Consider the following 16,411-nt stretch of genomic DNA (forward strand, 5'->3'; position numbering starts at 1 on the left):
GAAGGGGAGGGAATGTGGTTCCTCCAACATTTTCAATTCTAAGATAATCTTTCTGAAAGGTTCTGAATAATTATCTTAACCTCTTTTTAGGACAGACCTAAGTAAAATGCTGCAATTGTATAGGCTTATTAATATAATCGTCTCAGTGCTGAGCAATTCTAAAATAATTATTCCTGATACTGTCAAATAGTAGACATGAGAACTATAATATTCAGTTCTATATGTACTGCTTAATGTCATTCAGGGAGCCTTCTGTAAATATCAGGGCTGGAGCAGGCACATAAACAAATCAGGCTACATTAATCCAGTGGTCTCATTGGTCATGATTCTTAAAAATGCTTATTTATGGGATTACACATTAGCAAGGGAAGTTAAGGACCAAAATGAATCACAATTCAAATATTTTTATTCCAAGTACAGACATGTGGGATGTGATCATTTGTTGATAAGAGGGAGAGGTACCATTTAGTGGCTTTTGTTTTCCCAGCTCAGATCCCAGGACATAATCTAGTGTTCACACGCATGCACACACCCATATACCCTTAAGTTGGTTCAGTTCCTGACATTAGCTTTATGCATATCGATTCTCACTTGAGGAAAGGTGGCTCACATTCATTATTTGTATTCTTCACTTGTCCTCCTCTCCAGCTCATCAGGTGTGGCTGAGGTAGGAGTAACAGTGCCTGACACCATCACCGAGTGGAAGGCAGGAGCCTTCTGCCTGTCTGAAGACGCTGGACTTGGTATCTCTTCCACTGCCTCTCTCCGAGCCTTCCAGCCCTTCTTTGTGGAGCTCACAATGCCCTACTCTGTGATCCGTGGAGAGGTCTTCACACTCAAGGCCACGGTCCTAAACTACCTTCCCAAATGCATCCGGGTAAGGAAAATGAGGGTGAACAGGAAAGGTGGGTAGAACAAAAGATTCCTTTGATCAGTCAGCTCCTGATTCTGTTCCTGAGACTAAGGATAATTCAAGGAATTGTGTGTTAGCACTGTGAATAATTAGTGCTATGCAAAGCAGGACATGATCAGAGAGATAATACAATGCTATGTGTGCTACGGGTGTTTAAACCATGGCTCTCTAAGCCACACCTTGCTTTTTTATTTCTTAGCGCGTGCAGAATTCTTTGCTACAAGTTAGATTTTATGCCAGGAACATTCTTGAAGCTGACACATAACTCAGCTTTCTCAATTCCACGAGTGTCATCCTCCAACCCCTCATCTTGAAATCTCCACAATATATAATTTTAATTTATCTTATAGCACGTATCTCTGTAAATTATGTAATAGTGGTTGTATATAGATCATCTTTCTTGTAACACAATATCCTCAAGATCGGGAGCCTCTCATATACCATTCCCCGTGTTTTATGTCTTGTATGGAGTAGACATGTAATATATGTTGTAAGAAATAGGAGAAGAGAGGGAGGAAGAAACAGTCAGAAAATCTACATAGCAGCAGATAGTACTCCCTAGGGCAATATACAATCACTGCTTTTCCCTTTCATCTGCTACTGCCAAGTCTGCATGTCTGCAATCTACCCTAACGCAAATGCCAGATCCTCCTAATACATAACCAGCCTTGATTTGTATCATTGCCATTTCCAGGCTTCTTAAAGCATGGATGAATCTATATGACATCCATTTTTCTTACAAATCCCAATTTACTGCAGCATCTCACCCTTGGCCCCAATTCTACGTGTTCACGTCTTTCCATATTCTCATCATTTCTGTCTCTGCCTCACATGGACTGATAGGTCAGTGTGCAGCTGAAAGCCTCTCCAGCCTTCCTAGCTTCCCAAAACACAAAGGGAGAAGAATCCTATTGTATCTGTGGAAATGAGCGGCAAACCTTGTCTTGGACAGTGACTCCTAAAACTCTGGGTAAGTGACAGTACCCAAAAGGGCCTATCAATCAACAAGGATGGTGGCTGTCTGAGCACTTTTGTCATCATATTCTCTGTTTATTTGCCATAGATATAATTCTATAAAGTTAATATTTTTTCCTATTTCTGTCCACAATGACCTCCTCCCACTCTTCTCACCCAAGCTAGTCCCCATAATCACTACTCTTGGACATTGGCTACTCAGTGTACATTAACCTTGTGGAATTTTTTTTCCCCCTTATTTTCTATTCTGGCCAATTGTAAGTTTAAGGTGTAGTCCTTAAAGGTGATTGGACTATCAAAATGGATACTCATGTTTTCAATATTCCTTGTTTTAGGGAATGTGAACTTCTCAGTGAGTGCAGAGGCAATGCAGTCCCTAGAACTCTGTGGAAATGAGGTTGCTGAGGTCCCTGAGATTAAAAGAAAAGACACAGTCATCAAAACCCTGTTGGTGGAGGTAACATATTTTTGGGAGTCCCTAACAACTGTAAGAATGCAACACTGGGCAGTCACTCTTGAGACAACAAAGAACCATTAATATCATGCTCACATAATACATCCTGTAAGACTAATGGAATTTCCTATCCTAAAAGCATTGCAGCAGACATTGCCAGCTATTGTAAATCTTTTTTCACAAACTATTTGAGTGCAATTTCTTGATCTCCACCTCTTTCCTAAGATTCACATATCTCTCATGCCCATTACCTTTGATTCACTGCCCTTATTATCTCTTCCCATTTTCTTTCTACCACCTTCCTTTGTTCTTCACTGTTTTATGGATTTGTAATAATTTAATGACAAGTAGGATGTTATGTTCTCACTTATAAGTGGGAGCTGAATGATCCAAACACATGGACACATGGAGGGAAGCAACGCATCATGGGGCCTGTCTGAGGGTGGGAGTGAGAGGAGGGAGAGCATCAGGAAGAATAGCTAGTGGATGCTGGGCTTAATACCTAGGTGAGGAGATGATCTGTGCAACAAACCACCGTGGCACACGTTTACTTATGTAACAAACCTGCACATCCTGCACATGTCCCCTTGAACTTAATAATAAAAGTTGGGGGAAAAAAGAGTAGAATGGTAAACATCATTCATGTAAACCCTACCCATCAAAAAAAGGAATCTATGGTTGTTCTCTTGTCACCGGGATGTTTCTCTCTTTTCTCCTTTTCTTTCTTTTCATCCAAGGCTGAAGGTATTGAGCAAGAAAAGACTTTCAATTCCATGACCTGTGCCTCAGGTAAGAGTCCATCCTCATAATCACAGTGGGATCAAAGCCACAGAGGGGTATAAACCTCAATGCATATTCATACATATTATCTCCCAGTTTTCAGCGTCTTCCATTAAAGGCAGCATAATACTAAATATTTCTTTATGTACGTTTTACAGACGAAGACATTGAGCCCAAGAGAGCAAGTTAATGTGACTCAGGTGGTACAGACAGGACTAATACCTGGGCTTTCTTGGTTTACACGTAGTTATTTTACCTGGATAGCTCAGTGGCTGCTCACTGACAAGCCCAGCTGCAGAAGCCTAGAGTGTCCCAGGACGAGGTAGAAAGAGAGCAGGGTTGGCCGGGCGTGGTGGCTCACATCTGCAATCCTAGCACTTTGGGAGGTGAGGCGGGAGGATCACTTGAGGTCAGGGGTTTGAGACCAGCCTGGCCAACATGGTGAAACCCTGTCTCTACTAAGAGTACAAAAATTAGCCAGGCCTGGTGGCGGGCGCCTGTAGTCCCAGCTACGTGGGGGGCTAAGGCACGAGAATAGCTTGAACCTGGGAGGCAGAGGTTGTAGTGAGCCGAGATCGCACCACTGCACTCCAACCTGGGTGACAGAGTGAAACTCTGTCTCAAACAAACAAACAAACAAACAAACAACAACAACAACAAAAACTAAACAGAGCAGGGTCATGATACGTTTGAATCCCAAGAGATAGTCTCTAAAACAGCTGCTGACAAAACATACAGCATTTTCTACCCATCTCACTACAAATGTGTGTTTTCCGTGTCAGAAAATAATTTACATTTAACTTCATCATATCATTGAGAACTACTTCTAGCTTTTATACAGCACTGCCACATTATTAGTTCTATGTCCAGAGTGTGTACAACACTGTATTTGTCATTTGAGAAGGGCTAATTTAAAGTATATTCATGTTATCTATTTATAAACATGGGAATCCATTCAAATATTATATAGAGTAAGGGAGGCAGTAAAATAACTTGTATTATTATGAGTATAAGTCTTAATATTGCAACGAAAGGAGTGATAGCTCCCCCACGAAGTCTTAGACTTCTTTTAGAAAGCTACTGAGCACAGCAATGCAAAACATAGTTAAGTGAGGAAAGGAAGGACTCTGGAAGTCACACAGTGCCAAAAGCAATTAGACTGTTAAAGGTAATCTCATCATTAAATCAAATTCTTATTCCTAGAACCCAGAGTTCCTCAAGGAGATATAACAACATTACTACTCACTCTAATAATAACCACAATAATAATAATTACTCACATCATTGAAATTCAATATGTTGCAGATCCTGTTCTGAATGTTTTACATGTATTTTTTCCTCAAATCATCACAATTTACCCAAGGTCACAAAGCGGGGCCAGTACCATATCCAGGCAGTGTGGCTCTGAAGCTCTCACTACATTATAATCACTAAATTGTAATATAATCGTAGATGTCCTCCTTTAACATGGGCTGTCTGTTTCTAAAGGTGCTGATGTGTCTGAGCAGCTGTCCTTGAAGCTCCCATCAAATGTGGTCAAAGAATCTGCCAGAGCTTCTTTCTCAGTTCTGGGTGAGTCACCTTCCATTTAGTAAACCTGGGCCAAAAGAGTTGCCACTGTACATCTTATCTGTGTATTTGTATTTGAATTATCAAGTTCTTGATAGCTGCTATTCTTGTTAGGATCCTGGAAATCACACTCTGTGTGTATAACTTATCTCTTACCTAAATGATAGACTCTTAGGATCCTGGAAATCACACTCTGTGTGTATAACTTATCTCTTACCTAAATGATAGACTCTGAACTTAAAAGCCATTTTTGTGAATAATGTTGGCTGCTTAAGAACTGAAATTATTCTGACATCTAATCTTTCACATTCCCCAGGTGACATACTAGGTTCTGCTATGCAAAATATACAAAATCTCCTCCAGATGCCCTATGGCTGTGGAGAACAGAACATGGTTCTCTTTGCTCCTAACATCTATGTCTTGAACTATCTGAATGAAACCCAGCAGCTGACGCAGGAGATCAAGGCCAAGGCCATTGGCTATCTCATCAGTGGTACGTGAGACAGAGAAAAATGTACTTTGTTACTCTAATGAAACTTTTCCCAATGAGGCTTCAGTTATATCATCAAATATTAACCCACGATGACCATTTTTATGAAAACAGCAATCTTCCCACACTCTAACAGGATGTTGTGTTTTGATGTATCCATAACATTCACAAAACTATGGCAGATCACAGGAGGTCATAAAATGTCCATGGCTCCTGGATGCATCAGCCTGCACATATGGATGGCCTGCCTTTCTTTAATGCTTCATGAACCATCTGTAGCCTTCCATTTCAGGTTACCAGAGACAGCTGAACTACAAACACCAAGACGGCTCCTACAGCACCTTTGGGGAAAAATATGGCAGGAACCAGGGCAACACTTGGTAAGAAGGAAAATATATTCTGAGTTTCAACTATGAGTTCAAAACATGCACATAGATTCCCTGTCTTCGTCCATTTTCTGTTGCTTATAGCAGACTACCTGAAATTAGGAAATTTATGTAGAAAAAGAAATGTATTTCTTACAGCTGTGAAGGCTGATAAGTCTGAAGTCTAGGGGCCACGTCTAGTTGAGAGTCTTCTTGCTGGTGTGGACTCTGAAGAGTCCCACGGTGATGCAAGGCATCATATGACAAGAGGATTGGATGTGCTCAGTCAGGTCTCTCCTTCTCTTCTTTTACTTTCTTTGTTTTACTTTGTAGAGACTGGGCTAGCATCTCCTCCTCTTCTTATGAAGCCACCAGTCCAACTCTCATGATAGCCCTTTAATCTAGGAATGCATTCATTCCATTCATTACAGCAGAACCTTCATGATCCAATCACCTCTTAAAGGCTCCACCTCTCAATACTACCACATTGGGGATTAAGTTTTAACATGACTTTTAGTGGAGAAACCATTTCTAAACCATAATGCTACCGTATTTAATTATTATAGCTACTCTGCAAAGTGAGAGTTATTAGCTTCATTTTACAGAGGAGAAAATTAATATTCAGTGTGAATAAACAAATGTGTCAGGAGCAAACATCTAATAAGTGGCAAAATTGAGAACACTTTTAGGTTGACTTTTTTAATCCAAAATACCCAGACCCTCTTCCTTCTCATGTTGCTAAGAGAACATTATAAGTCTGTAACTTGCCCCCTTAAATTGTTGCTCAGCACTAAGAGGTGTTAGAAAAATTCTAGGAAAGACCACAACATGGTAGTAAGGTATGACGGAGCACACCTTACTACCGTCATACCTTACTACCTTCTACTAGATGATATCCTTTCTCTCTCTCTCTGTAGTTTTGCCACACAGGCAAACACAGGAAAAAAAGGTGGAGAGGCAGGATGATGGAGGGAAATAGTTACTGAAGCAGAACATTAGAAGTTAGTTGGTTAGAGTTAAAATTACAGAAAGTAAGCTAAGAAATCTATGAAAGGAAATAAATGCATAAAGCCCACAGTGTAAAAGCAAATGCCTTACTTAGTTAATCAACCAAGAAAACTAGAAGGAGCTTGAATCTCTAAAGTGGCCTGGAAATGCTTTAGGAAGCAAGGACAAGTTGGTAATGGATTGAACAACATGTGGCAGCAAAAAAAAAAAAAAGAAAGAAAGAAAGAAAAGAAAAAGAAAAAAAGAAATTTCCAAGTTAAAAGAAAAAGTCTCCAAACTCTCAGTAATAGCTGATTGACTTTCTTGGGGGTGCACTGTGATGGGGGAACCTATGTGTACAAAACAGAGCAGTAAAGCGCTCAATGAAAACAGCCTCAGCACTGCATTTTTCCTCCCGCTAGGCTCACGGCTTTTGTACTGAAGACTTTTGCCCAGGCTCGATCCTACATCTTCATTGATGAAGCACACATTACCCAGTCTCTCACATGGCTCTCCCAGATGCAGAAGGACAATGGCTGTTTCAGGAGCTCTGGGTCACTGCTCAACAATGCCATAAAGGTGAACTGTTCCATGAACTTCTGACCCTATGACACATCAATATAACATCCCCCAGGGGTGAGGGGAGGAAGGAGGCACGAGGAAATTGCAAAGATGAAGTCCTGGATAATGTGGGAAGGCATCAGGGAAAGAGTATTAAACCTTCTACAGAGAAGGAAGAAACTGGGCCAGATGCAGTGGATCACACCTAGAATCACAGCACTTTCAGGCCAAGGCAGGTGGATCACTTGAGCCCAGGAATTCAAGACTAGCCTGGGCAACACAGCAAGATTCAGTATCTACAAAAACACATTTTACAAAATTAGCCAGGCATGGTGGCCTGTGCCTGTAGTTGCAGCTACTTGAGAAGCTGAGGCAGGAGAATTGCTTGAGCCTAAGAGCTTGAGGCTGCCATGAGGTGTGATAGTGCCACTGCACTCCAGCCTGAGCTACAGAGCAAGACCCTGTCGAGAGAGAGAGAGAGAGAGAGAGAGAGAGAAAGATAAAAATGGTATACTTTGAATGGTGGTGTTACCTTACCTGATAGAAACAGATACTGAGGAGAGTTTCCATCCAACAGAAGAGAATATACTAACACTTGGCATTGGAATTAATCAAATCAATGTTGTATTTACAGGGAGGTGTAGAAGATGAAGTGACCCTCTCCGCCTATGTTACTATTGCCCTTCTGGAAATTCCTCTCCCAGTCACTGTAGGTACCAGCTTAATCTGATTCCCTGCCATGAAAACTGTAGACCTGCTGTCTGGAATGCCACCCTGCTAAGGGCTGAGTCTCAAGTCTCTTTTGGTTCAATGATGAGGCATTTCTCAGACGGATAAGCTCTTTGGTTGATGCATTCAGAGGGATTTACACTTGTCCAGTAATGCCCTTAGACTATGTATCAAAGCCAATCCTAAAAACAGGTTCTCTAGTCTTATTCCTTAGAATTGAACTATAAAGTGAAGAGATCGAAATATTTTTCTATTTAAATTTGATGAATATCTAGCTGTCTGCCTATCTGTCTGAAATCCATTAATAACATCTGACTGTCAATATCCAGCTCTCGACTTGCAGACCCTCTATTCACCCTAGTTTGACACAACCACCTTTTTGCCTTTACAGCACTCTATTGTTCGCAATGCCCTGTTCTGCCTGGAGTCAGCCTGGAATGTAGCAAAGGAGGGGACCCATGGGAGCCATGTCTACACCAAGGCATTGCTGGCTTATGCTTTTTCCCTAGTGGGAAACCAAGATCGGAGTAGAGAAATACTGAACTCACTTGATAAGGAAGCTGTGAAAGAAGGTGAGAGCTCTTATAAGTGGGAGTTGAACAATGAGAACACATAGACACAGGGAGGGGGACAACACACACTGGGGCCTGTCTGGGAGGTGCAGAGAGGGAGAACAGAGAGGATAAATAACTAATGCATGCAGGACCTAATAACTAGGTGATGGTTGAGAGGTGCAGCAAACCACCATGGCACACCTATGTAACAAACATGCACATCCTGCACATGTACCACAGAACTTAAAATTAAATTAAATTAAATTTTAAAATAAATAAATAAATAAATAATAAAAGTTTTTTTTAAGTGTGCAAAAAAAGGTGAAAGCAAACAGCAAATGGTACCAAATTTCCATTTCCATTTACACTGCTTCTACAAAAAGAGGAGAAATATATTCCTGCTGAAATCCACAAGTTTCATCCGTAATTCTTTAGCCAAGTCATGCCTTGTGAGATCAGAGCACCTCTTATAAAACTATCTTCTCTGGGATTGCATATGTTATACAGAACGGAACATAATAGATGTAATGCTGCTGATAAAATGTGGAATTTTATTTCTACTTGCTAAAACCAATATAATAGACAAATATATTCATTTTCTCATGATTTCTGCCTACTTACTTGAATGAAAAGAAGTACAACAGCTCTTGCATACCCCCTAAACCCCCCACCCAACGCCGTCCTGGCTGCACCATGCTCGCTCACTTCATGCTCCGGGCTCCTGCTAAGCTAGGGCTGCTGTAGTCTCCTTTCAGCTACCATCGTAATTATCTACCAGGATCTCATCAGCCACGCTGACATGTTCTCTGACATTTACAAGATCCAGAGATGGAGGAAGGACTGTGCCTGGAGGTGGAGGGGAAGATGGTCAGTAGGACAGAGGGTGACATTGATGACTCGCTTATTGGTGGAAATGCCTTCACTGAGGTTTCCCAAGGCGAAGGTACTGGAAGCAGAGTAATCACCGGTGTTGATATTGTCAAGAACAATCACATGCAGGAACCAACTTCACAAAAGAAGCTGACAAGAAGAACATCAAAGTGACATAAAATCAAAGACAAACTTAAAGAACAGAGACCAGAAGGAGTTAAACCTTTTATGACAGGAGCTACAGAACAAATCAAGCACACTCTTGCTAATCTCAAAAACTACCAATTCTTCACTTGATTTTAGCCAAAAGGTCAAGAAGCAATAAAATCTACCAGTTCTTTGTTAGTGAAAACAGTAACTCATATAGCATGGTGCGTCTGCTGGACTACCATGAGGGTGGTGTGACTCCATAGATGATTTTCAATGGTTTAGAAATGGAAAAATGTTAACAAATTTGGCAGTTACTTTGGATGTATCACCTGTCATCATAACTGGCTTCTGCTTGTCATCCACACAACACCAGGACTTAGACAAGTGGAACTGATGTCATCTTGAGATTTTCATTTGTTTTGACCATGATTTATTTGAAGCAGAGGCATTGTTTTTAAGGAAAAAATGTCATAAAGATTGTCTAAAAATAAAATGCATTCAAACTCGTTTGAAAGAGTGTTATATAGTTTAGTACATATTTAAACTCAATCTGTCTTGTAGTGTTCTTGGAGAAACTAGAGTCTGGTTGTAGACCACTATTAGAAAGAATACGGCTGCCATGAGATAACTTCTACAGTGGAAACTATATCTGAGGCTGGAGTACAAAAACAACAAGAATCAAAAGTTTTAATTCTGAGTTGAATTAACGGGAAAGAACATGCTTATAGCAGTGCCAACATTTGAAGTGGGGCCTTATACATTTCATCACCTACAATGGAAGCAGTTAACTCTGGAAGAGGTTACCAAAAGAACCAAAAGGGACCGATGTGGTTGAGGAGAAAAAAAAAAGAAAGAAAAGAGATACAACAAAAAGAAAGAAAACTCAATAACATTTTCAAAGTATTTTTATCTCTATTTGCCAGAGAGAGCATCACAAAAGTCATTTTAGGTTTCATATTCTAGTCTATACTGCAATTCTCAGGAAATATCACAAACAATGAAAGAACTCTGTCTACCACTTTTCCCTTCCATCAGTCCAACTAAAATAACATTTGAGAGATTGGTGAGTATGCTCTATGCTTCTTCCTCCATCAACCTACCCTACCGTCATCCCACAGGACGAAGTTCAGCATAAAAGTGTGAGATAGTGAGTTTTAGGAGTTTATGACAGAGAACTTGCTTCTCCTGTATTATTTTCAGCTCCATGTATTATGAATGTGCATTCTCTTATTTACCAGTTATAATTACTTATTTATGAGTTGCAATTATCTCCTTTTTCTTACCCTTAAGACAACCTCGTCCATTGGGAGAGACCTCAGAAACCCAAGGCACCAGTGGGGCATTTTTACCAACCCCAGGCTCCCTCCGCTGAGGTGGAAATGACATCCTATGTGCTCCTCGCTTATCTCACGGCCCAGCCAGCCCCCACCTCAGGGGACCTGACCTCTGCAACTAACATTGTGAAGTGGATCATGAAGCAGCAGAACTCTCAGGGCGGTTTCTCCTCCACCCAGGTCAGTGGTCCCCAAAGACTCTTCTGCTCCAAGTTCACTTGGCAATTGGGAGGCTTAAAAGTAGAGCAGTTAATAGAAAAGAGAAGGCAATTATTAAATCATAGAATAAGTATCTAGGAATATTTGAGGACCATGGGAATTTAAAGGAAAGACTTAGGACATCCTCCACAACAATTTTCACTAAGCCCTATGTTAATATATTAGCAACGTGGAGACTTACAAGGAGATTCTTTACCCTCTGAAGCCGTGCTATGGTCATTGGACACATTCTAGACCAGAGTTTTTCAGCATCAACACTATTGACATTTGGAGCCACAGCATCATTGTAAGCCTTATAAAATGTTCAACAGCATCCCTGGCCTCTCCCATTAGATGCCAGTAGCACCCCACTTCCAGTTGAAACAAGAAAAAATTGCCTCCAGTTGGGAATCAACGTTCCAGACATCTTCAGAATCTAACAAGAAATCCTCTAAGATGTATCTCCCAAAAATTGTGTAATTAAAAGCACAATGACTAAGTAGAATCCACTTTGATCTTTTCAGAATGACAAGTTCCATTTCAACGACTCCAAGGAACTCAGCCTCTTCACTCCTTTCTACTTTACCTGAGAGTGCTCTTCTTACTTTCTCTTTAAGTTGATCTTTTTTAAGCTGAAGCTCTTGAAAATTTATTTTTCTAGCATAATTCTAAAAATATTTTATTGAGAGTATAAATGATTGTATTAAACATCCAGAGTGTCTGGCTTTTCCCTCTTACCTGTCTTCAACAGTTAGGATCTACATAGTGAAACTTTTGTTTTTCAGAGAGATTAGGTAGGGGAAATAAAAACAAACTAGATGAAGGTAAAAAGAAACTCAAGAAAGTGCAACTTGTCTCGTACCATTTTTATGTACAGTATCCCTCTTCCATCTAACTGGTCATCAATCATCTACTTAAAAATGGTCACTATTTTTGTCTTAACTTCTTAGTTTTAGACCTATTCTTTGAAGGACATATCCAAAAGGACTATCAATGAAAACAAATTGTGAAATTAATAAACACTATTAGCCTTTTATTTCATTTGGAGAAACTGCAGCATGATTTTGATAATGCCTGAAAGGCAGAGAAAAAGGAAAGGCAGTTAGTGAAGATCTACTTCAGGGGTAAAAAGTCAGCTTCCCTCGTGGCAGGTTAACACAGACTTTGGAGGAAAATCCCAGACACCAAAAATTTACTCTTTGGGGCGGTTGTCCTCTCATCTCTTCCAGGACACAGTGGTGGCTCTCCATGCCCTGTCCAGGTATGGAGCAGCCACTTTCACCAGAACTGAGAAAACTGCACGAGTCACCATTCAGGATTCACGGACCTTTTCCACAAATTTCCAAGTAGACAACAGCAACCTCCTGTTATTGCAGCAGATCTCATTGCCAGAGCTCCCTGGAGAATATGTTATAACAGTAACTGGAGAAAGATGTGTGTATCTTCAGGTGAGGCTCCAAGGTTATATGGGTGAGAGTCCACTTTAAACTTGCCAATTGAAATGGAAATTCTGTTCCTTCCTTCCTGAGAAAGTAAAGGGCACCTCCGGAGACATTAAATAATGAGGAAGTGAAGGGTCCCAGAAATAGAGAGAAACTGATAGTGTCTTTGCTGTTTCACAGACATCCATGAAATACAATATTCTTCCAGAGAAAGAGGACTCCCCGTTTGCTTTAAAAGTGCAGACTGTGCCCCAAACTTGTGATGGACACAAAGCCCACACCAGCTTCCAGATCTCACTGACCATCAAGTAAGACATTCTGACCTCATCACCTGATCTTTGGCCCCAAAGTAACGTGGAATTACCAGAAATTAATAGTGCATTAGGAAGCTATGTTATTAGATTAATATAATTTAGAATTGATATATCTATAAATGAATTTAACCTTTTATCATTATGATGTGATCCTTTCTCTACTAAAAATATAAAAGTAATATATACTAAATCACGAATGAACCATATACATGAGGTGTGCAAAAACCATAGACATGTTAAAAATGCCAGTTAGCAAGATTCACTACCAAAGATTTCGATTTGATAGTTTTGGGGTGATGCTTAAACATCTGTAATTTTAGCAAGTGGCAGATCTGATGTATATTCATGTGTCCAATGTCAATGTTGCACATGTCCAGGGAACACTGACCTTTGTAGAATAGTGCTGGGACAACGTATTGAAGACAGACAGGCTTAAGGTGACTCTTGGAAGCAGAAATTTGGCTTTCTTTTACATATAAAACCCTAACTTCTTTTTTCCTTGACACTACAGTTACACAGGAAACCGTCCTGCTTCCAATATGGTGATTGTTGATGTAAAGATGGTATCTGGTTTTATTCCCCTGAAACCAACAGTAAAAATGGTAGGTGTATTTTAATCCTAATAGACCTCACACAAAAGTATGTTCTGTATCTCCAAACTAAGACCACACCAATATCAAAACCATGTCAACATCATCCTGCCTCGAAAAAAAATATTTTCCCCAAACCCAGGAAGTAAATGAACTATTTATTTGGCCCTAAGCTAAGGGACATATATGATACCAGAGAAATGCACAAGGAGTCCCCACCCTTAGGCCACTCATAGGTTAGTTAGGAATTTAAAGCACATGAGCACAAAACAATAAAACCACCCAAGAAAGATAGGATACGGTTTAAATCCCAAACTGACTGACATGCACTAAAAGTTGGGGAAGGGAAAAAACCAACGTGAACTAAACTTATCAAAGATGCCAGAGGATCTAATGTGTTACTTGGATATTGAAGAATAGTGGAACTCTTGACCTGAAAACAATTAGCTTTCTTCTCTTCAGAGAACGACCATTTGTCCCTTATTACAATCTGCTCTAGATTTCACAGAATTCTCACATCTGTTCTCTAACTTTCTGAGTTTTCCAATTCTCTCCAGCTTGAAAGATCTAGTTCCGTGAGCCGGACAGAAGTGAGCAACAACCATGTCCTCATTTATGTGGAACAGGTGAGGGCTCTGACATCCTGGCTGAGACTACATATAGGTCATCTTTCTAAGTGAGTCTCTCTCCTAGAATAGTAAATAGTCAGTAATATAAGGAAAACAATCATTAGCAATGACCTTCCAGAAAGTTTCTCTATTCCGAGAAGAGTAAGAGGGGAAATCTCCTTTGAACTCCATGTAGTGTTCTGTTCTATTTTCAATTATGTTAAAATTGGAATATGAATATTTCCATGAAATTTAAAGTATAAAATCAATAGAACAAAAGGCGTACCATGTATTCCTTTTGTTTTAAAGACCCCACTCCCCAACAATATGAATAAATATTAAATTTGAAGTGATAAATCATTAGGACTAAAGGTTTATCATGCATGCCTGTTATGTTAAAGACCACCTCCACAAAATGAATAAATATGATCCCAGTGGTTGACTAGTGATAATATTAACATTCTAAAATGTCACCATAAAATAAAATGTGGATTTTATGAATATTTTCAAATAAGACCATAAAACAAAGAAAATGTTTTATGTATCCAAACAGAAAGAATACTTTGTGGTTTTAATTACAGGTTGTATGAAACCATGTTTCTCCAGCTTAGAACACATTCACATGGGCCCAAAGATTTAATCTCATACCAAGGGACTACAAAATAATAGGGCTGTCTCAATTGTTTAGAAGAAAATCTGTGAAAATTTGTTGACTGTAAATAGAGTTCCCCAGGATGCATTGTAAAACCCATCTTGACATCCACAAATGTCTGCTCACCTAAAGACACTGGTAAAAAAGAGTCAAAGAACAATAAGAATATGTTTTGCTCATGAGAGAAAGGAGGCTTTCTAGGTTATTGATTACTCCCACTTTTCCTTTTAGGTGACAAATCAGACACTAAGTTTTTCCTTCATGGTTCTGCAAGACATCCCAGTAAGAGACTTGAAGCCAGCAATTGTTAAAGTCTACGATTACTATGAGACAGGTGAGTGAGAGAAAAATGAAACAATTAATCTTAACCAGAGCCAAGAAATGGATCCTGTTGTGACAGTTGATCCTGTTCTTAGCCCAGTTAGTCAACATTAATCTTTTGTTTCTCTCCTCCAAGATGTATACTATGAAAATGACTTACTACAGTCTGGCCAACATAGTGAAACCCCATCTCTACTAAAAATACAAAAAATTAGTCTGGTGTGGTGGTGTGCACCTGTAATCCCAGCTACTTTGGAGGCTGAGGCAGGAGAATTGTGTAAGCCCGGGAGACAGAGGTTGCAGTGAGCCGAGATCGCGCCATTGCACTCCAGCCTGGGTGACAGTGCGAGACTCCGTCTCAAAAAAAAAAAGAAAAAACAAAACAAAACAAAAAACATTTACTGAACAAATTTATCAATTAGTGTTTTTTGAGTCAGAAACTGAAGAATTTAAAAAGAATGATAATATATAGTCATTGCCTTCAAGTAGTTTAGAGACATAGGTAACATAATACAGATGAAAAGATTATATAACAAGGAAAGACTATTCATGACAAATGAGTGTTAGTGAGCTAAGCAATAAGTTTGAGAGGCAAAAACAGCACAGAAGGCTGGTGTTCAGGAAGAACAAACAGGAAGAAAGATCTGATTTGGATCCTAGAGGATGAATGCAATTTTGGGGGTCTATAAAAGTAGGAGGAGTGTTTCAAGCTGGAACAATAATCTTAGAAAAGGAATTAAGGGAGCAAGCTGAACAAAGTGAATAGAAGCAGAGAGGTCATGGAAGAGAGAACTACAGATTAATGCAATTATGATCATCTTCCCAAGAATTTAAAATTTGAACATATGCCGTCTGAACAGGCTTCAATCTGCATCTCTGGTCTCAGGGAAAGAAAATATAAATATGCTAATGATCCTGTTTAATTCTGGTCTATTTACGTGAAGTTTTGACAATTCTGATAGGGCATGCTTTTCTCCAGTAGTAAAGTGACTAGACAGATTTACCACGGTCCCTAGTTCATAGATCTTTTGTTTCTTCCTTCACCCAATGTATCTTTCAGATGAGTCAGTGGTTGCTGAGTATATCGCCCCCTGCAGCACAGGTAAGACGTCACAGCTTATGACCAGTACTAGATGGCATTAACCCACTCTCCAAGAGCCCCTACATTTTAAATTCTCTACAGTGCTTTTCCTACATCTGAGACAATCCACATGGCATGTCCTCACACCGAGACGAAACTGCGGCGTAGCAAGCCTATGCTGTAGTGGACTTTCCAATTTCAGATATTCACTCCCAGAAAAGTCAATAAGCTTTGTTTATTTGTAGGACAGCTATCTCTAAAAGCAACATTTCACTTCACAGCTAACTGGGCTTCCTTCAACACAATGGTCAACTAATCACACCCCTCAAACCAAATCTAGCCTTACACTTAATTTTGTAAATGAAGCTTTACTGGCACATAGCCACACTTATTATTAATATTGTCTATGGCTGCCTTTGTGTGCTGATTAGTCATGACAGACCACATGACATATAAACCTAAAATAATTACCAT

At 39.8% G+C, this 16,411-nt stretch overlaps 1 protein-coding gene and 2 pseudogenes across 2 annotated transcripts in view; 2 read left to right on the forward strand and 1 right to left on the reverse strand.

The window, feature by feature from the left end:
* Positions 1-16,411, forward strand: part of LOC116268577 (pregnancy zone protein-like) — a 33,489-nt gene that overhangs the window by 16,810 nt on the left and 268 nt on the right. For both annotated transcript variants that reach the window (XM_031661287.1, XM_031661286.1), the window contains exons 6-22: positions 649-877; positions 1,757-1,883; positions 2,224-2,345; positions 3,080-3,131; positions 4,611-4,694; positions 5,008-5,184; positions 5,474-5,561; positions 6,956-7,112; positions 7,729-7,803; positions 8,215-8,395; positions 10,688-10,911; positions 12,159-12,377; positions 12,552-12,679; positions 13,197-13,287; positions 13,833-13,901; positions 14,767-14,869; positions 15,917-15,958. In XM_031661287.1, the coding sequence (XP_031517147.1) occupies positions 649-877; positions 1,757-1,883; positions 2,224-2,345; positions 3,080-3,131; positions 4,611-4,694; positions 5,008-5,184; positions 5,474-5,561; positions 6,956-7,112; positions 7,729-7,803; positions 8,215-8,395; positions 10,688-10,911; positions 12,159-12,377; positions 12,552-12,679; positions 13,197-13,287; positions 13,833-13,901; positions 14,767-14,869; positions 15,917-15,958 (2,168 nt within the window). The remainder of the gene's footprint in view (positions 1-648; positions 878-1,756; positions 1,884-2,223; positions 2,346-3,079; positions 3,132-4,610; positions 4,695-5,007; positions 5,185-5,473; positions 5,562-6,955; positions 7,113-7,728; positions 7,804-8,214; positions 8,396-10,687; positions 10,912-12,158; positions 12,378-12,551; positions 12,680-13,196; positions 13,288-13,832; positions 13,902-14,766; positions 14,870-15,916; positions 15,959-16,411) is intronic.
* LOC116272552 overlaps positions 1-16,411 on the reverse strand; it is a 45,965-nt pseudogene that overhangs the window by 2,940 nt on the left and 26,614 nt on the right.
* LOC116272551 lies at positions 8,820-9,629 on the forward strand (annotated as a pseudogene).

This window comes from Papio anubis, unplaced genomic scaffold (genome assembly GCF_008728515.1).
Source record: "Papio anubis isolate 15944 unplaced genomic scaffold, Panubis1.0 scaffold125, whole genome shotgun sequence".
Taxonomy (NCBI): domain Eukaryota; kingdom Metazoa; phylum Chordata; class Mammalia; order Primates; family Cercopithecidae; genus Papio; species Papio anubis.